This window comes from Diabrotica undecimpunctata, chromosome 7, assembly GCF_040954645.1.
Source record: "Diabrotica undecimpunctata isolate CICGRU chromosome 7, icDiaUnde3, whole genome shotgun sequence".
Lineage (NCBI taxonomy): Eukaryota > Metazoa > Arthropoda > Insecta > Coleoptera > Chrysomelidae > Diabrotica > Diabrotica undecimpunctata.
Window position 1 is genome coordinate 36,806,924 of NC_092809.1, and position 22,105 is coordinate 36,829,028.

At 31.1% G+C, this 22,105-nt stretch overlaps 1 protein-coding gene across 10 annotated transcripts in view; it reads left to right on the forward strand.

Moving 5' to 3' along the window:
• Positions 1-22,105, forward strand: part of rg (A kinase anchor protein rugose) — a 742,603-nt gene that overhangs the window by 243,890 nt on the left and 476,608 nt on the right. For 5 of the 10 annotated variants that reach the window (XM_072537071.1, XM_072537072.1, XM_072537073.1 and 2 more), the window contains exons 22-26: positions 4,589-4,696; positions 6,075-6,249; positions 8,234-8,452; positions 14,177-14,295; positions 20,508-20,612. In XM_072537071.1, the coding sequence (XP_072393172.1) occupies positions 4,589-4,696; positions 6,075-6,249; positions 8,234-8,452; positions 14,177-14,295; positions 20,508-20,612 (726 nt within the window). The remainder of the gene's footprint in view (positions 1-4,588; positions 4,697-6,074; positions 6,250-8,233; positions 8,453-14,176; positions 14,296-20,507; positions 20,613-22,105) is intronic. The other 5 variants (XM_072537077.1, XM_072537081.1, XM_072537080.1 and 2 more) reach the window with 3 other exon arrangements.

Consider the following 22,105-nt stretch of genomic DNA (forward strand, 5'->3'; position numbering starts at 1 on the left):
AATTATGCCATCTTCTGTAAGTTTTGTATGAATTATGCTACTTTTAACCTGTTTATTTCTATTTTCTATTGCAATCTAATGACTAAAATTCTTACAAAAGGAATAAAGAAAGTCTAGTTTCTCTAATCTAGGCGCAAAAATATACAGTGTTGGCATTTTCAAGAAAAAAGGTTTCTGTAAATAAAATGTTTGATTAATTTGGACTCTGAACTCTGATAATATTCTCATATTTTTATATAACACGACACTCGTTCCTTGTCACTTGGTATATTATGCTGAGTACAGTATGTGTGTTTTTTTAATATTTCGAACGGTTCTTCAAATAATTGATGGATTCGACCGTTACTTGATGGAAATTCATTTTATGTAACAATAAAACACTGAAAACTTCGTTTTCAAAACTTCCACAAAATTTATTTTAAATTCTTATCACTACATCTGTTTCGGCTGATTGCCTTTCTCAAGTGATCTGTTTTTGGCATGGGTTTACACTTTGTAGTCTCTAATGAAATAGGTTGAGGAGGGGAGAACTGTTTGTCTCAAGCTGGTTATTCAGAATTATATCTGTGTTTTATAACTAAAGGCCTTAAGCTATCTTTGTTAGAATCTATGGAAATCAACAAATTAAAAAACACAGATATAATTCTGAATGACCAGCTTGAGACAAACAGTTCTCCCCTCCTCAAACTATTTCATTAGAGACTACAAAGTGTAAACCCATGCCAAAAACAGATCACTTGAGAAAGGCAATCAGCCGAAACAGCTGTAGTGATAAGAATTTAAAATAAATTTTGTGGAAGTTTTGAAAACAAAGTTTTCAGGTTCTTCAAATGATTGTGATTCATGATTCCTTCGCTATTTAGCAATAATAACTCAGTGGACCTATTATGAGCCTATGGGCTATAGATCTTGATGAAGTAGACGGCAAGGGGCCAGTCCTATAAGCTAAGAAAATAATGAGGCATAAGTATAGTAAGCAAAAGTTGCTTACAAAAGATACATTGAAGCATCAAATTTTGAAAACTATATTAAATACAAACAAATTCAAGCCAAAAGTAAACTCCTCTTTACAAACAAACAAAAAAGTTCGTGGATTAACTTTGTAAATACTTTAAACAAAAATACTCCCATCAGTAAAATTTGGAATTTTGTTAATAAACTAGTGAATAAAAATTACCGTACAAGACGATATCCCCTGCCAAATGAACTAATAGAAGAGTTGCTCGACAAATTTGCTCCGCCATATGTTGACCTTCCTATTCAGGATAACAGTAAAACTTGTAAATACAGTATTTTCCAGGAAAGTTTTGATATGATAGAATTTGAGGCTGCACTCAAGTCTTCAAAGTCCTCGGCTCCGGGGCGCGATCAAATTACTTATAACATAATATATGAATTACCTCTTATAGCTAAACAAAGTTTACTAACAATTTTCAACGATTGGCTTTTCAATGGAAGATATGTGGATCATATGAAAGAAATAGTTATTTGTTTAATTCTTAAACCTAATAAAGATAAAACACTCTCCTCTTCTTACAGACCGATATCATTAATGTCTTGCATATGCAAGACATTTGAAAGACTTATTAAGACTCGATTAGAATGGCTTATAGAACATTATAGTATCCTTCCAAGTACACAATATGGATTTAGGGCTAGTGTTGGTACACTGGATGCAATATCACATTTAGTTACCGACATTCAAATAACGTTTTCCAGAAACAATTATCTTGCTTGTTTGTTTTTAGACCTAAAAGGGGCATATGATTCTGTTAATTTAACCATTTTACACAAAAAACTATATGATATAGGATTACCTCAAAATATAGCGACTAATATTGTTCATCTTTATAATAATCGTGTTATATATATTAAAGATCATTTAAACCAACTACACGGTCCTAGAATTGCTCATACAGGTCTTCCACAAGGATCAGTTTTAAGTCCGTTATTGTTCAACATATTTTCAGCAAGTATTCATGGCATTTTTGACAACACAATCAATTGCATTCAATACGCTGATGACATATGCATCTATACAGAGCGTAACTCGTATACTGACTGCCTGGAGGCTCTGGAATTCATCATGCAAAACGTTAATAACTGGGTAAAAAATCATGGACTGACCATTTCCCCTGACAAATCAGCCACAATGATATTCACTAGACATAGGATTCGTACGCCTGACAAAATAAAGTTGTCTGGATATGATATACCTATTGTCAAAGAATACAAATATCTTGGCATTCTTCTTGATCCCAAACTCTTATGGTCAAAACATGTGGAATATATAAAAAGTAGGTGTGAAAAAGGTATTAATATTCTTAAATGTGTTACTAATCGAAGATGGGGTGCTGACCCCAAAGTTGCATTGATGTTTTACAGAGCCTACGTGCGATCTATTGTAGACTATGGTTGCATTCTGTATGGTGCCGCCAGTAACACACACTTATTAACTGTAGACCGCATTCAGTTTAAATGTCTAAGAATATGCTTGGGCACCATGAAGTCTACTCCTTGCCCTGTACTACTTGCTGAAAGTAATGAAATACCTCTTCAAAATCGTCGAGAAATTATGGCAATTAAACATATCCTGAAGCTAAGATTAAATAATAATAATCTACTTAGTCAACTGTATGAGTTATCTATTGAAAACCTCTCAAATAAATACTGGCGCATAAAAAATTCTCCTCCACTTGCTGATGCTTTCTTAGAAACTAATGAGTATCCTAATATCTATGGCAAAGAAAAAAGATTACCAATATATAAAGCTAATTTTCAGGTAACATTAAATAAACCAAAAGTCATTATACCAAAGTACACAGAATTCCCACAAATAAACTTTGTCTTACTTAGATCCATATTGAGTGACTATAATGATCACGTAATAATGTATACCGATGGTTCCAAAAAAGAGGATGGTGCCACAGGTTGCGCAGTTTACATTCCACATAAAAGCGAATCTTTGAAAATTAAACTTCCATCACATTGTTCAATATATACTGCTGAAGCGGTAGCTATCGAAAAAGCATTAGATTGGCTAGATTCACACAATTTAAATAAAGCAGTAATATTATCAGATTCATTATCGGTCATTAAAGGATTAAACTCAGATATGACTCAACATAAAAGAAATAATATTCTTTGTGCTATTAAAAATAAAATATATAGTAAAGATATTACAGTTATTTGGGTTAAAAGTCATATAGGTATCGAGGGAAATGAACTGGTTGATCAGCTTGCTAAAGATGCGACCCATGTTGGACTCTATATTCCCATATTTACATTGGAGGACTTACAACAACATTATTATAACAAAATTTTTATAAATTGGAAAGAAAAATGGAAAAACATAGCAACGAATTCAAATAATCAATATTATACTATCCACCCTACCCTACCACAAGATGTTGACTATATTTTCAAATATGCAATGCCAAAGAAGTTGACAGCCACAATTACTCGACTGAAAACTAATCACGGTGCATTCCCAGCTCACTTGGCTAAGTTAAATATTATCCCTTCTGGGGTATGCTCATGCGATAATATATCACAATGTGACATCAACCATATTCTTTTTAAGTGCGATAAACATAGGTATGAAACAGATCAGCTGTATTCAAAACTATCAGAACTTAAAATTCAGACTCCCATAAACATCACCCATTTACTCTCCTTAGATAGTAGAGAAGTATACGAACTAATATGTAACTTTTTATTTAAAATTGGTTACATTATTTAAAAACTAATATCTTACATTACAATTCTGTGGCTAAAGGACTAGTTTCCATGCCAACTCACCAAACACACACACACACACACACACACACACACACACACACACACACACACACACACACACACACACACATAAGTATAGTTTTTAGAACAAGTAAGTACAGAACACTAGAAGAATTAAAACAGAAAGAAATCACAAGGAATCAATAAAATATCTTTCAGAAAAACTATGAATGACAAAAATGTTAAAAGCATTAGGTAATAGTAACAAGAGTTTTCTATTCTGGTAAATACGAGGAATTTTCCAAAGGGTAATTGGTTTTCAAATGCTTCAGTTTTTCCTCTACCAAGAGTATTTGTGAATTTGTATATGATCCCGATTTAAGGAATATGCCCCTTTTCTAAATTTGGCGTTTTCTTCACATACTTCTTATATAGTTTAAATATAATTAAATCATTCTCAAGTCACGTAAAGACGCACAAGAACAAGTCACACAAGAAATTTTAGACGGTATATCATTTTTAATTTATTAGGTGTGTCAAACAAGTAACATTAACTATTTTGGGTCATAGAACTTCAGCACAGTTTTATCTTATGTACGTAACTAGATATAAATATTTGTCAAATGTTGTTTTGCTACATTCTGTTTTTGGTATTTTTTACCTGGATCATCATGGTATTCAAAGTTGATTAATTTTACCAAAAACTTTTCAACAAGTCAACTTAATAAACTGTAGTAACATTCCTGGTAATGCCATCTATAAGCAAGTTTGAGAACTTGTTTTGTATTTTATAATTAAGAATATTAAAATTTATTCCAAATTTTAAAAATATATTTAAATTTTTTAGAGTGTCTCCGACAACCTGTCGAACAGTTCAACTCCTGTCAAAGATCCTGAAAAACTGCTCCAAGATATGGACGTTAATCGGTTACGTGCCGTCATTTATAGAGATGTGGTAAGTTTGGATTAATAATAATAACTATATTATATAATAACTAAGTACCAAAACAAGTCGCCTTAATATTGAACTCCTCAAAAACCCGCAAACGGTAGAAAGGTTTCAAAACTATATCGAAACTAAATACATAGCTAAAGAGAATCGTAACAGTTGTGAACAATTCTTCTTCTTCTTCAAGTGCCATCTTCATTCCGAAGGATGGCGATCATCAGGGCTATACGTATTTTCGAAACTGCTGACCGAAACAATTCGTTGCTGCTACAGCTATACCATTCCCGTATATTTTTTAGCCAGGAGTTTCGTCTTCTTTCTATGGACCTTTTTCCTGCTATTTTCCCTTGCATAATTATTCGAAGCAACAATACACCATTGGAGCCTCCATCAATTCAAGAAGTACGGGATGCAATAAAACACCTAAAAAATATTAAATCTCAAAGAAGTGATGGTATACCCGCTGAACTCATTAAATGTGGAGGTGCTACTCTGACTAATCATGTGTATAAAATCATACTGAGAGCCTGGAATGAGGAACAAATCCCGGAAGAGTGGTGCATTGGGATCGTTTGCCCGCTACACAAAAAGGGTGATCAATTGGAATGTAGAAACTATAGTGGAATAACCCTCCTTAATACAGCATACAAAATATTTTCGAGTATTTTATATGGTCGCCTGAGTGCATATTCAGAGGAGCTTCTTGGCGAATATCAAAGTGGTTTTAGGCTTGGTCGATCAACAACAGAAATACTGGAAAAAACCAATGAATTCAATATCGACACATACCATCTTTTCGTAGATTTTTAATGGCCCAATGATAGTGTCCTAAGAAATAAATTGTATGAAGCCATGGATGAATTCCACATCCCCGATAAACTGATAAGATTGGTTAAGGCTACAATGCGTAAAGTTGTTTGCAAAGTCGAAATACAGGGCGAACAATCACAAACATTTGAAACGCATGTTGGGCTGCGACAGGGAGATGCGCTGGCGTGTCTTCTTTTCAACATAGCTCTGGAAAAGGCGGTCAGGGATGCCCAAATAGACAACAGAGGAAACATTTTTAATAAATCATCCCAAATTTTGGCATATGCAGATGATGTTGACCTAGTTGCCCGCACAACACGCAAGCTAGAAGAAATGTATACCACCTTGTCAAATGCCTCAAAAAATATGGGCCTGCAAGTAAATGAGGAGAAAACTAAGATAATGGCATCAACACCCAACTTTTATTTTCAAGCGCTTGTCGTAACAGCAACAACAACAATTTTTTTCAAGCAATGCATTAGTAAACTATGTTACAACCGAAAATAGTTAAAAAGGAATAGTTGCCTTCATTACTATTGTTCTTGTATTACTAATATTCTTATGTAAATTTTAGGAAGAAACCAAACAAGCTCAATTCCTCTCCTTGGCAATCGTATATTTTATTTCTGTACTTATGGTATCAAAATACAGGGACATCCTGGAACCCCCCGTATCTATCAGAGCGCCCAGTCCTGTGCCTGTAATAAGAAATAATGGAACATCGTCTCACCATTCGGGTAGTCCTCAAGGTAATTTCTAAAACAGAAAAAAATTTAGAAAAAGAGTGCATTAGAAAATTTAGTAAACTGAAAAGTATTTAAAAAGGCATTTATTGGTTTCTCTTACATATACTTTTTGTAAAAAGAATAAAATTCGTATGAACAGCGGTAAACCTGATGAACTTTTGAAAATTCACAAGTTTTGCTTTAAATACTAATGTCCTACTTGGGTATAACTCACCTGAACAATCTGTATTGTCTTATATTGCTCAGTATATTGATATACTAGATACAAAGCATTAAAACGGAAAATTAATATAGTTTATAGGAGATAATTATTTTAGTATTTAACTGACGATTTCAGACTTCAGATTTCAAGCATCTTCTTTAGATATGTTCACAACAGACAGAACTGCGATACCGAAGAAATTTAGTCATATATTCTAACTTTGACAATAAGTTAGATTGATAATAAATTGAATTGACAATAGAGTAATTGAAAATGAATTTAGTTAACAAAATATTGAGTTAACAACAGGTTGAATTGACAATAAATGGAATTGGCTATAGTTTTAGGCGATAATAATATATTGAATAGGTCATAAATTGAATTAGCAATTAATTGAATTAACAATAAAATTGTTTATAATGACTACAATTAATAATAAACTGAATTGAAAATTGATTTCGTTTACAATACATTGTGATCACAATATACTGACAATAAATTATTATTAAATTGAAAATAAGTGAAACTGACAATAAAATGAATTGACAATAAGCTTAATTCGCATTATAATATTTTGACAACGGATTGACATGACAATAAACTGAATTGATAATAAATTGAATTGACAATAAAGTGCGTGAAAAAACGAAAATAATAATAAAGACATTGACAATAAATTGAATTGACAATAAATTGAGTTAAATATTAGATTGCCTTGATAACGACGTGAGTTTTCATGAATTTAATCGGCAATAAACTAATTTGGAATTATTTTGTGTTGACAATTTACTGAATTAACAATACGTTCAATTGACGATGAATTGAATTGCCAATAAATTGAATTTACGTCTAGATTGCATTAATAATGAAATTAATTTATCATAAATTGAATTGGTAATAAAATAACAGTGATATTAACACTGAAATAATATATATATATATATATATATATATATATATATATATATATATAATAAATATAATGAAATTAATTTATCGTAAATTGAATTGGTAATAAATAAATAACAGTGATATTAACAATTAATTAAATCGACAAATTTAATTCACGTTAGAAATTTTTGACAATAAATTGATATGGCAGTGAATTGCAGTGTTCATAAATTTAATCGATAATAAATGCCTTTTTGGGTACTTGTTTTTCTAGATGCTGTTTGAAAGAAAGTATTAAAAACTGTGTTATAATTTTACTAGATAAAAGGTACACTTTCTTTCATAAGCTTACATTTTTGTTAGCTGAAGTCACTTCACGCTTTTCACGACGCATAACGCACAAAATATCATCTAGGAAGAAAACTTAATATTTTTAATTGTATATCTGTAGTTTTTTTCTTGTTGAGACATACATTGATTGGTAACAAGAAACTGTGTAGACTTTCAAATTAAAAATGATAGGTTTTTGTGATTTATAATAAAAATTTTAGTAATGAACTTTAATAAGGTTATTAGGATAATAGTGTTAGAGAAGTATGCCATAAAAATTTGTTGAAATGTATTTGTTAAATATATTTACAATTTTGTTTTGTTTGCAAATTATAGATCAATGTTCGAAATATATTGAGAAAAACGGTTAAGAATAAACGAATCAATTAAATTCGTCAAATAAATATTTATGGCATATTCAACTCCACCATTCATATATTTAAAAATCTAAGTACTACTTATATATTCATCTCATATTCATTTTAAAAAATCGATGATATTAAATTAGTGTCATTGTTAAGCTGCTGTAATTAACAACAGATTTTTTTCCTTTGTAACATGCAGAGGGGAGTGCAAGACCTCTTTTTCCTCAATGGTCCCACCACGTCTATCCCCAATTCCTGCCCGGCTCCCACCCTAACGCTGTCGCCCACAACAACTACGTGCGGCACAGACATTCGTACGTCAAACACCACTATAACCTCAATAACAATCACCATTCTCACCACTACAATCACAAACTTGACCACCGATTCCACCGCAACTCCGTTGCGAACCGCGCAGGTAATTCCCCTTTGTGACAGAATCTTATTGTATTGTTGTTGTTTTTGTTTTCAAGTGTTCCGGCACGCCCCCCTCACCTTCAGCGGCTCTGTTTTATTTCTTCAATTATTTAATCTACAATTTTTAAGTTTATAGTAAGTACAGTTAGCTGAAGTGCGTAAACAACAGTTTATCATATACAAATGACCTAAGATGGCAGATATTATCATTACGACAACTGACAGGTTCGAAATTGGGGAAGATATTATCACACAATTAGCGAAATCTGTTGAAAATATAAACTATGCATAAATATCTGTAATACAAAGATGATGACGAACTGGTTCCCTCTTTATATTACAAGCAATGGTAGACTTGTGGCAACGAATTAAAGACATGTGTTTTGATCACATTAAACACTTTTAACTATATTGTCACGATGAGGGTATGCGAAAAACATCACGTATGTCAACTGTCATTTATCTGTGACTCTCCTTGTCAGCTACGATGTAACGAATGGCACCAATGGGCAGAGTTATTAACGCTTTTGGAATAAAGCATGTTCCCACTACACAGCAGTCTAAGCTGCTAGCTTCAATAAAAACCAAAGATAAGTTTAACTGAGTAATGTAGATAAAAAGCTTCGAGATGACTCGATAAGTCATTTAACCAATTGTCATCTTAATTTTTCTCTTTGGTCAGCTATCATGTTACACTTGACGTTAGTGGACGAAGCTGATAATATGAATTGGTAGTACGTGATCTTACGAGCTTAAATAAAGAAAAGAAAATATTAAAATTATCAAAATATTAGGACATGAGCTTATTATAATAAAGTTAGAAGTTAAATAGATAAAAGTCTTTGGATTACAAAAATGAACATTGTAAGCTGAAATATCCTAATGAAACTGATCTGATTATATTATAAACAAAGAAGACTGAAATTAAATGGATAAAAGTCTTTTTGAACTCAAAAATTAACATTGTCAATTATAATCTTCAACGAACGTATATGAAATCTTCATATACGTCAACTGTCTTCGATTAATCCCCTTCTGTTTGGATACAGGACATTTTTCTACTATTTAGCACCATGTCATCTGAAATAAAATCGAAGATGTATAAAGAAGAGAAAAATCTTGAAATGATCAAGAATAACTAAATACAAACATATTATCATCAAAAAAGTATGAAGTTGAGGGGATATTGTTTTTTTATAGCAATAATAATAGTCGTGAACTAGAATTTGTCAATCGTGTTATGTAAAAACGTCAAATAGGTACGTCAACTCTTATCTATCAGCTGTCATCTGTCAGCTGTCATGTTAAAAATGACTTCAGTTTGAGGAGTTAATAAAACTATAACATTTTTCACACTTAACAAGCCTAATAGGTCTACTTACATAAAAAACGAAGGAAGATTTAACGAATATCTAGGCAAGAAGTTTAAAATTATCAACAAGATCAACACATACTATAATCAAATTTTGAAAGCCAGAAGTTGAATGAAATGAAGAGATTTTGGACCTATTTCGAACGAACTTTCTCTAATATTTCAATAAATTGGTCAGGTAAAAGCAAAAAGTTGATATGGCAATTCTTGCAATGTATTTCTAATAGTGGGAGATTCTTTATAGAAATGGCACGTTTATAGTTACAAAAAAAAACTTCAAAGACTATTAATATTTAATATTTGTATTGCTTTAAAGACAGAATCACTTTTTTTGTGAAGAAATAAAACACGAGCTCAAAAATTTTATGTATTGCACGTTGCTTGGAGGTTCTGTTAAGAGTTGTGTTCATTTAATACATTTTTAATATATAGAGTTTAACAGGAGCAAATATTAAAGTTGAATCATTTATTATAAATGAAAAATAGGCAACACGTGGTATTAAATCCGGTGAGTTGAGATGAAATTGGACAAATCTGTTCGAAGAGATCGCACCAAAATGTTCACAAATCATTTTTATGGAAAAGTACTGTTTGTTTGTAGTGCCTTCTTCCTTGAAACCGCTTCGTGTGCATTTGTAACTTTTACGCGCGGGAAACTTATTTAAATATATCTTAGCAGATATATTTAGTCTAGTCTGTAGTCGTAGAAGACTACAATTTTTACTGTTTTGTGTAATGTTTCTTTTCTTCTGATTTTGAGGCTTAATTATAAAGAATGTTAACAATGCGTTAACTTTGTTACTTTTAATCGCTATCACCAAGATCTCTAATTTTTTTCGAGAACGATTCTTGAGACTTTCGAGGTACCTATATGAGTTATTATATTATATTATATAATTAGATATTAAGTGTAATTTTTGCTTCGGGCTGGACATTTTTTTTAATATTCATCATCATGTGCTCCACAATTTCTTGCAGTTAGAGAAGGAACGAACAGATATGAGGTTAGGTTAGGTTATGTTAGTTTGAATTTAAATTAGTTAGTTAGTTAGTTAAATTTGACGTTTGATTTGAAATATTATAGACTACCTAGTAATTTATTAAAAAATTGGTACGAAAGAATGCATCAGAGTCCCTGGTTCCCATCAGAAATAATTGAGATAAGCAGAAATAAGCAAGGCGGTCTCATATGTTGAAAAAAAAAACGGATAAAATATAAATCGATTATTATTTATGACAGTATTAAAAAGAACACACTCTTACTATATGTATTACCTCTCTTTCCTCTTTTATGTAACTGTATTTGTTCTTAATTCCTTCTTGTAAACGATGTTGTTGCTTTATACTATTGTTAAATGTCTTTATTTTTACCGTTCGAACCTGCTCCCTCGATGCATTAAGTTAGTTATTGGTATTGTAGTTACAAAACTTGATATAGTTTGTTGTTTTTAGGAGGAAGAGTGCAAATTTTTCATTTAAAGTAGAATTTATAGGTTAAAGTAATACTATATAACGAACTCTCGATTATTTATTTAAAAAATGATCAGTAAAAACTGTATAATACATTTTATTTTACTTCAAAGAAGTTTGTTGTTGGTGTAAAGGCTCTAGGCAATTTATAATGGTATGTTTCCTATTTTAGTAAAAATCAGAAGATAATAATACATTGGTTACTGCTTTAACACAATGGTATACTATACCATCGCTACTGCTTTTATTGCAGATAATTGACATTGACATTTGACTTATGACGTCATACCGGCTATCTTGTAGGATGATGGAACTAACAAAATAATGAGGAATACTTTTTTATCATTCTGACATTATACCCTTCACTTAAAAAAGAAATGAAAAATATGTACAGCAAACAAATTGACAAACAAACCGAATGACGGATAACATGATAAAAATCTTTTGATGTCGTAGTCGTTATCATATAATAGGACGGACATTACTTTGCTAATAAAGGCGTTATTACACTTTTTAAATAAATAATCAAACGAGTAATATAAAGTTTAAGTAGATTTATATATTTTTTAGTTGTTTACGAGGGTTATCTTTTTAGTTTTGCATATAGTCATAAAGAAAAAAATATATAGACTCAAACATACTTTGCTTTTCAAAATATGTCCCACCAAGATTATATGCTTTTGCATACGTTCAAACCAATTGGTAAAACAGTTATTCCGGTTTTCAGTTGACACCGGCCAAATCGCTGTTTTAAAGGCATCGATGGTGATTCCAGTAGCCAGAAGGTATCTTCTGGCGACTGGAATCGCTGCCCATGCATTGAATTCTTAATCTTTGGGAACGTGAACGATCTGAAAACTCTATTGTCTTTTGGGTAGTGTGAGCACTTGCATTGTCCTGATGTAGGATGATTCGCCGTTGTGTGTTGCTTTGTCGGAGTTGACATAAATTTGATTTTGACATAAAAGTTACGACTATTTTCTTTGATATACTTCGAGAATATCACTTTTGTTGCTTTTTCCTCGACGTGAGACACACATAGTGGATTGGCGTTTATTTTCCGGTTCGTAGAAGTAAATTCAAGATTCATCGCCACTAACAATACTATAAACGGTTTTTGAGATTCCTTTCTTAAACCATTTCAATGTTTTTCGACACCAATTGACGCGAACCGCTTTTTGTTCTTATGTGGGAAAATAAGGAATTCAACGAGAAACCAACTTCGTAACACCCAATTCTTCATGTCAGATATTTTGAATTAAGGTCTTTAAAATGCTCAAAGATTCCTTTATCTCCCGGTATGTTACACGACGGCGGTCATCCTTAATTAGCTGACGAACCGCATTTATGTTTTGCTGTGTAACTGCTGTTTTGGGTGGACCTAATCTGGCTTTGTCGCTGAGGCTGGAGCGACCAAGTTGAAGAGACATTGCTATTGGGATAATCCTCTTCGAAAATTGTAAAAAATTATTGCTCGAAAATGTTCTCGGCTAAGATCGATTTTTCGACCGACTTGCTAATTTCAAAAATTCACTGTATCGACATGACGTGTCGTAATGAAATTAGTCTCGATTTAAGTCAACAAAAGATTGAGGTTACATTTGTGTCGGAAGGTTTTATTGGTGGCGCCCTCTAAGCGGTTATATGCAAAACTAAAAACACAAACCTCATATAGGTAGGTTTTATTGTATCTTTCTACAGAAAACTATTTTTATGTTTTTTCGACGTTTTATAATATTAATAATACACTTTCATGAAAAATCGTCCGAGGAATGCAAAAGGGCGTTATACTTAAAATTTTATTGTTGTTATTCTTACTAGAGCAACAATATTTTATCTTTAGATGTCATTTTTTGCCTACTTTCGAGGGCATTTATCGTTCATACTGTTTGCATGTGGCACATTTTACTTTTCACTGTTCTAGCTTAAATATTTTTCTTTTGAAAACATTTATTATGTATATTTGGTACAGATGAAGTCTTACTACTATCCACGGGACCAATTATACGGAGTTTTCTATGCAAATTTTCTGAAAAAAATTCATTGGGATTGCTATAATTCTATTAGTTGAATTTTTTGCAAGTTATTGAGTTTGAAATGTTGTGTAATTCAAGCAAAAAATAGTCTCTATTATTTTATTTACGACCCAGTATTGTGTCCTGTGATTTTATAAAATGCATTTCGTAATTTCTATGTGACGTTTCCCAAAGATTTTCTATTATTTCATTGATTGTGTTTCATTTCATTTAGTTCCCTTTTCCTAGAACTAATTTACACAAAGTATTTGTGTACGTCAGTGGATTGTCAACTATTATCTAATATATTGCCCATTTGTTAGCTGCCATAGCTGAGAACAGAGCCGTCATTTTTTTGTATAGAGGACGTGGCTTACCAAATTGAAAGGGTCATGATTCACGTGCTATTGGCATAGAAAATGTTATCACAATTTAAGAACCTAATCTGACATAACCCATTATAGTAACTTTAGCTTTCTACCCTTTCAAGCTGGCCAAATCGCCATTGCAGAACAAGATTCTACTAAAAAATCAAAAAACTTAAAATCTTTTATTTTTTTCTTTTACATTTCAGTTCTTTCTCTATTTGTCACTATTTTGCTTTTTTTCTTGGAATAAAAGATGCAGTGACTATAAAAGTGGTATCCAAATGTCTATTTTTGGTTATGTTCTATAAGACACTCTTGGTGTATCAATGTGAACTGTTTATATAGGATATACACACATCAATAGGAAGTGCAGTATTTGAAGTATTTTTAGTACTACAAAGTATATTTCTATTTATTGCATTCTTAATCATAGCTTTTACTTAACAAATAAATAAAATTGCTAAATTTATGTCATAGTTTAAATTTTTCCTATTCTTTAGCTTCTCGATCGATCCAAATCCAGGAAGATAACGACTTCGATATTATCACAGCGTATGTAGAGGACAACAATTCCCTTCACACCGAAAACGAATTAAATTCAGGACCAGCATCGATTAAAGTAAGCATTTCAACTTTCCGCTTAGTTATAAAAACGTGTATGCAGTTTTTGTTTGAAGTGTAAGAGAAATAGACTTCTTGACAAATACCATTACAATGATATGTAGTTTGGTAGGTTTAAATCTGTGAGCGGAAGAGTTTTTAGTTGTCATTCTACTCTTTACTATATTAATAAAGTAAAAACCAGTCAAAATATTTGCTAAAATTTTAGCCTTTTGATAAGGTTTGGGACGCCTTGATGATTTCCTATTCATTTGCTCCTTATCTTTTAATCGGTTCATCAACAGTAATACCACATATAACTCTTGTAATCAGATTGACTCCCAGTTTTCGAGTTTTTTCCTAAGTTTATAAATTTAATTAAAAATTACAAATTTTTGAGATTTTTATAACAGATTTTTAATAATGTTTAGCACGTATTAAGCTTTTTGTTCGATTTTATATTCAATCAATTCAATGGCAAGGGGAAATGAGTAAAAGAAGTTGAAATATTGACATTATTTAGATTGTTTAGCACGTTCAGCAGGTTTTGTGCCTCTTGATAATTGATTGATTATTATACATACCTTTTAATAGATTTAATAAAAGTAACAAAATGAATGAAGTGCAGGTTTTGTTTTTATCGACTTAAATACAGATAATATGATGTTTTCGGTCATCTTTTATCAGTACACAGATTTGCAAATATTTTACATTTCTGTACCTTACATTTAACGCTTTTTATCACACATTTATCTTTTACTCTTGTTTTAGTTCACGTAATACTTTTTCAATATTAGCAGCAGAAAATTATTGGAAAGCAAAGCCACGTTATTCTAGGATGCTAGGATCTGACTCGTCTTGTTGAAATTGGCATTAAAACCCAAAAAGCTTCATTGATAACTAATTTCTCAGATTCGGTTTTTTGTCAAACCAAATTTGTCACTAGTTTTGCTCATTCGCGTAGCATTCCTTTATCTTCTAATTTAATTTTTTATTTGCTTATATCTAAGTCAACGCCTATTTAGTTGCTTTGAATTAAACCCCTTTTGTATAGAATTCACAAAGTTTTCTTACTTCGTCTACCGATTTCACCCTCTATCTTTAAAATAAGATGCTCCATCAGTGTTAACCTAATTTTAATTAAACTAAAATCAATTCAGATGTCAAGCAGTCTGTTTTTACCATTGTGTGGGTGTGAATAATGCATTGTAGGTTATCTCTCTAGAGTTGGTCACTGATTTTTATAAAAATGTATTAACAGAGTAATATGACAAACTGTTTTGAAACTGATATATTTAAATTAACATTTTATCTTTTTGTTACATATTGAATAAAATTTATTTAATTGTCGATATTTTTTGTGGTATTTGACAGTTTGTTATATGAAAAATATTTCAACATGTAACGATATCGGTTTAGTTAGGTTATCATCAACTTTAGAAGGAGGATCTACTTTTGACCTGTTTATTTTAGGGTTTATTGCGCAGTATAGTGAGTAAAATGCTCAAAAACGTTTCCAAAATGATAAAAAACATGTTTTATATATTGTAGGCACAAAATGAAATATTATAAAGGGTCGGAACTCAAAAAATCACACAAAAATGGCCCCCCTTCGCCATTTTTAATTATTACATCACTTAAATGGCATAACAATAATTAACAGTTGTCTTAGATCTGTTACACCAAAATTTAAAATGATGGCATAGTGTTTCAGAGTTCTGCAGTATGACCGGGTTATAACAGACAGCTTCTGAAAAAAAAAACGTAAAACTCACACAATATGTGTATTTTTTATATTAATCTTTAAACCACTAATAAATTACATCGCCTTACAAATATTTCTACATACAGAAAGGCTTAATCATTGTTCTGGCCAAAGCAATCGACATTATACAAATAAAAATTAATTCAAATAAGAAATAAGGTATTTCATTAGGTGGTTCCTTTAGTGATAATTCACGTAAAAGATTCCCTTCAGCCCTAAAAATTGCTAAACGACCATTAAATAATGAAGTCCCATTTTTTCGAAAAATGAATAATTTTCATATTTTCAAGTATGAAAAGCAGTTACCAAAATAATAATAAGTTCTTTGCTGTTTTCCATATTGGAATCAAATAAAGTAACTAAAAAAAACAAGTATCGTTTTTTCTATAGTTATCTACGTTTTTGAGCATTTTGCCTTTGTGCAGATACAATTGTAGATACTTAAAAAACAAAGAAAACAAGTCTTTGGTGGGTTTGCCTCTCTCTAAATTAGTTCAGGTGACGGTAAGCAACTCTTAGAGACGAAATCGCACAATTTTTTTTATAATATACACTTAGCCAGCACATAGTGTATGTAATGTTATTTTGTAATGAATTTAACTGTTAATAAAACTAGTATTTAGGATAGAAATATTTCAATGACTCTGAGAATCGAGTTGATCTTGAAGGTTTTGGCACATGAAGAAATAATAATAGTTTATTTCTTTATTTTCGCTAGGGTATTGAAAGAAACACATTTTTTCGTATAAAGTAATAATATCAGTTTTTATTCGTATAATATACTGTATTCTTTGTACAATCACTTTTAAAATAGTGCTATAGTTTTATGATAATAATCATTTCCTAGTAAAGATCGGCGGAAATTCTATCCTGTGTATGAATGGTCCTATGTTAGTTTAAAATTAGTTAGGCACAGTCAATTATGATAATATAGTAATATTTCTAGACGTTGTGGAAATTTATTCTACAAAAGAACGGTAAATATTCAAATACAAATCTCATCCACAAATATCCAATTTTGTATCCAATGCTTTAAATGTGGATACAGTTATGAAGAGAAAAATAATCATTCAGTTGCTTTAAAAATGGCGGTACATCTGTTGATTGCGTTCTGGCGGACCTTTCGGCACAAAAATATTGAAAAATATCGGATCAAACAAATATGTCCCACAAATATCAAACTTTGGTTCATAACTTGGTGCCAGATGTTTCCAGTGCTCTCTATGAAGTTAGAGTGTAATCATTAAGTCTTCAGGAATTGCCCTATTCTGCAGTTAATAACTGGAAGTGTCTAGTCCGTAGCACTTACTATTATGTGATACTTTTTCTGTAACAGGAAAAGATGCCAGAACTTGTTAGTTGCAATACTAAAGAAAGATACATAACAATACTGGGTGTAATATATAAGATTCTTATCGAAATTATTACAAAACCATCCAGAGAGGAATCTACTCAATAATAAATGAACTTTAAAAACATAGATAATAACTATATACACTAATATTTATCATAAAAAACAGAAACGAAGAAATTTTAGCGATAAACAGCAGAATAAATAAAGGTTACAAAAGTACAGGGACCAGTATAGAGATAGCATGGTCAATAAAGACGTATATAGAATAACTGTGGTTTTAAATATTTATTTATATAATTCATTCATTAATGACCATCATAACATGGCGCAGTCTTTAGGATTTACTAACTCTGTTCGCTCAGTAACTTTTACAATAACGTTTTCATTGATCATTTTAACTAACTAAGTTGCTTCACTAGTCTAAAAAGAGTTTTTCTGCAATGTACCATTTAGACATGCTAAGAGAAACACCAAGAAACTTTTTGTTCTACCTTAATTATTGGTTCAAGCAAACATGAGATCAACCTTTTTTGGGCTTTCTTAGATGACATTATTTGGGAACCGATTTCTTGATGAAATATACTGATAATAAAGATTTAAGTTAGATTATACTGATATTAAAGATTTAAGATTAGTTGTTTTCAATCCTCGTGTTAAATTTTTATTGCCGGTAAATCGACGACGAACAAAAAAGCCCTTCTAATTAAATAGTTGTAGAAAAAAGTTGTTCCAATTAGTGGTTATATTGAAAAAATGTGTTTTTTATCAAAAAACTCTGTACAAGTTAAATATTGCTGTCAATAGTATATTTTTAACATTATATTTGTTTTAAACCGTTTTTATGTTTTTGAAAATAATGCCAAATTTGTATTGATTAACACGACTGACTAAAATGGCCATTTATATAATTAAAATACTAACAAAAAGCTTTGTTCTTAAGGTCTGTAGTTTGGTAAGCTTGACGTTTGATCAAAATAATCAAGAAGATAACTGGCTGATAAATAATTAATTAGTCACATGATTAATATCTTGAGAATAAAGTAGTAATAAGAGAAGCCGTCGAAAAAGTATATGTACAGATTTATCCTAAAGTGTTCCTTAGACGCAAATCACGTGACACTTAGATCTACATAGATTATTTTTGGTAAACATTCTCAGAGATCCTTCTGACAAGGACAATGTTCCTTTATTGATCAATACTTTTACTCCCTTGTTGTAAATCATTATCTTGTTAGCAGCTTATGAGATATTTAAAGCGGGCCATACGTTTGCCTCACATTACATATAGACAATTAGTAATATTATAGAAAACAAAAAATGAAATGTATTATTTTGGGTTTTTTCTAACCCTTTGTATTAAAATTATCATGCATTTTTACTATCAGATTGTTTATTATTCTAATAAAACTTATATAAACTAAAATTTTATTTAAAAAATTCTTTATAAAAGGTGTATATATAGACCCTTTCGGGGTACATCACAGAAAGTTTTCGGACTAACAAGTTCATCATCAGAGCAGTTACCAGGAATACATGAGTGAAGCCACTAAATATGTGAGTAAAAACCCTTTAAATGATATTAAATTTGTGGTATGTTACATCTGATCAGCTAGCTACCTAGGGCTCATATAGAGACGTCTTAGGGTTAGTAATCCCAATTAAGAGTCGTGCGTTGCCATGCAGTAAATGTATTTAAAACTTTAACATCGTACGAATTTATTAGCAAAATTGTAACCGTTTCAAAAGTTTCAAAAAATTTCTTATAATTTCGAGTAAATATTCAAAATAATATTTCTCACGACATTTATCCACTGAGTGCATTTAAATTACCTCAAGAACCCTACTGCACTTCCTAACATCTCCGATAGATAGAGCGTTCGTTAATTCGTCTCGATTCCCGAGCGAATTTTTTTTCTCCATCTTTTATCTCCTTGAACATCATCCTTGAAACAGTCAAGACTTTAGTTAAGTGTTCTCATAATAAGGTAAGATAGTTACTAAGCTATGTTTATTGGCCCGAGGTTGTAGATATGGATTTATGATGTGTTCTGAAACTTAACCCTATATCTTTTTATGGTGTATAGTAAGCTTCTGCTAGATAGACCCAAACTTTCGGTTAGCCAATTACCTAGAGGGTAAAAAGAAAAAAAATGATATCCCTTCTTTATATCCACCAACTTTTGGATAATACCAGCTTTTGGATAAATCAGGTTATTATCAATTAATATAATAGGTATTCTACCTAATAAACAAATGTATTTCTATGTGAACGAATTTCGAAATTTGGAATAAAGTATAATTTTATTTTCATATATTTCTTATTCATAATTTAATGCCATGATATAAAATGTTTGTTTTCTTACGATACGATTTTAATTTTAGTTTCGTATGAACACTTCTCATGGTAATTGAATACTGTAAACACAAATTGTTAATTTCTTATTTTGGATAGTTTTTAACGTAGAATCTTTTAATAATTTTTTGTTCATAACAAAAATAATAAAAGGATTGTTTTGCTTTAAAATTTGCTTTTTAATTTTTTTTTAAACTCGTTCCTTACGAGAATAAATTTAAGGATGGTGCCCATTTTATTTTAATTTTAAAGATAATACACAGCTTCTATATAATTTTTGAAAGAACCACATCCACTCTCCGACATGAGTGAACTACCTTGATCGCGTGTGTAACAAAGTAAATAGTTACTTTGGTTACAAAGTTATGACAAATAACAAATTTAATATCATTTAAAGTGTTTTTACTCATTTATTTACTGGCTTCACTTATGTATACCTGGTAATTGCATTGATGATGGAATGTAGCCTGTATATATATATATATATATATATATATATATATATATATATATATATATATATATATATATATATATATATATATTCATTTTCCTTGTGGATTTTATATAAACTAATTTAAAACTGGATTGTAAACCCTGACCTTTGTACGTTTTACGACGTATATTATATCAAACCTCAAACAAAACTCGTTAAGCTACTAACCTTAAAACCGGGTCTTAATATCTCCGAATTTAACAATATAATAGGCATTTTTACTACTAACATTGCTTTGCTACATGCTGCTTGCCTCTTGATAGGTTAACGCGAGGCAGCGTCCTTCTTTGACTCATGGGTTCTCTGTAAATTACTCTTTGGATGGAATTAGGCATGCTCGAGGTTGTGACAGTGCTCGTATTAAAAAGGTAATGCATTTTGACTAGAATTAGACTGACGGTAGAACAAAGTCTTTACTGTATAAATATAGACAACTTTAAATTCTATTTACGTTAGATTTGTAAGATTCCTATTAGTTCACTTGGAATCTGAATACAAAAATAGTTTTTGGTTGTACTGAGCAGGAACATAATTTATTGTAGAAATGTCTCCGGCAAATCGCTTTGAGTATAATTTCGAAATGAATCAGTTGATAATTTTGTGAGAACGTCAGGAAACATAGTAGAACTCTATCCTGTATTTGTCCTAAAGTATCTTATCCAGGACAAAGCAGATAAGCAGAGTAGGAAGTAAAACTGTTTTTTATGTCATTTGCTATCAAAATGTGCTAGTATAAAGTGGAAATCACACCTACGCGATCACGACGCTATGGTCTTCACGATGGTCTTCACGATGGTTTTCACGAAACAAATAAGTGAAGCAGCACATACTTGTCGCAACCTGCTGGCGATCAAAGTAATTTGTGCAACGTTTTGACGCCAATCTAGGCGATATAATGAGTTTAGCTTTCAGAACGCAACAGTTTGCGTTTTTCGCCGGTCGCGTCGATGCAAATAAAAGTGGATGTCGAAAAACTAATTGAAATTGTAAAAAAAGATGAAATATTGTTTGAACTATCCCACCCAGACTTTGTTGTTTGGTGATGTCATTTTTTATCCGTTCTATCAATGTCAATCAAATGTCAACGAAACTTTCAAAATTCATTCTAAAATATGTATAGAAACGGTTCTCATCTCTTCGTCGTTCTGGGTACAATTTCTGAAATTCCCCTTGTTGCTTGTGTCTCAGGTTAATGTAAAAACATCTCTTCTTTTTCTGTAAAATAAACTGCATAAATATCTGCATTTGTAAATAAAAAAAAATAGAACGCTTACACATATAAAATTTATTTCTTTCTTTATCCGAATTAATTTTGCTTTTTATACACTATATTTCCAACTGTATTATTTATACTAATGAAATCGCACGTCGCTATCGGTCCAATGTGTTCGCTTTCTACAGAAACCGAGATCGCCATCGTCATCGTGGACGCAATCGCAATCGTGGTCGCTTAGCTGTGTTCTCCGCTTAATTAGTAAAAATGTCATTGCGTCCAAGTAAACATTCGTGAAAAATGGTATAAACCTTGTAACGAAACACAGCTCAGGTGGTAAAGGAGAAGATCAGGTGGTAATTAGCTGATTGTATACAAGAACTTTACTAAGGCCTCGTTGCTCAGAATCGGTAACTTCATTGTGGTAGGTAAGGTTATAACTGCCTTAAAGGAAAAAACATTTTTTGACTATAAAACGTTTCTGTTACATTTCAAAAAATGTGGTTCGAATTTATAAATTAAAATATAAACAGTTGACCAAGATAATTGCAAAAAACCCTTATAGTACATCATGATCTTACTGCAGATTCACTACGTTCATAACGTTGTTAATGAAACTTACATTTTTACATACATTTAAAATTAGGA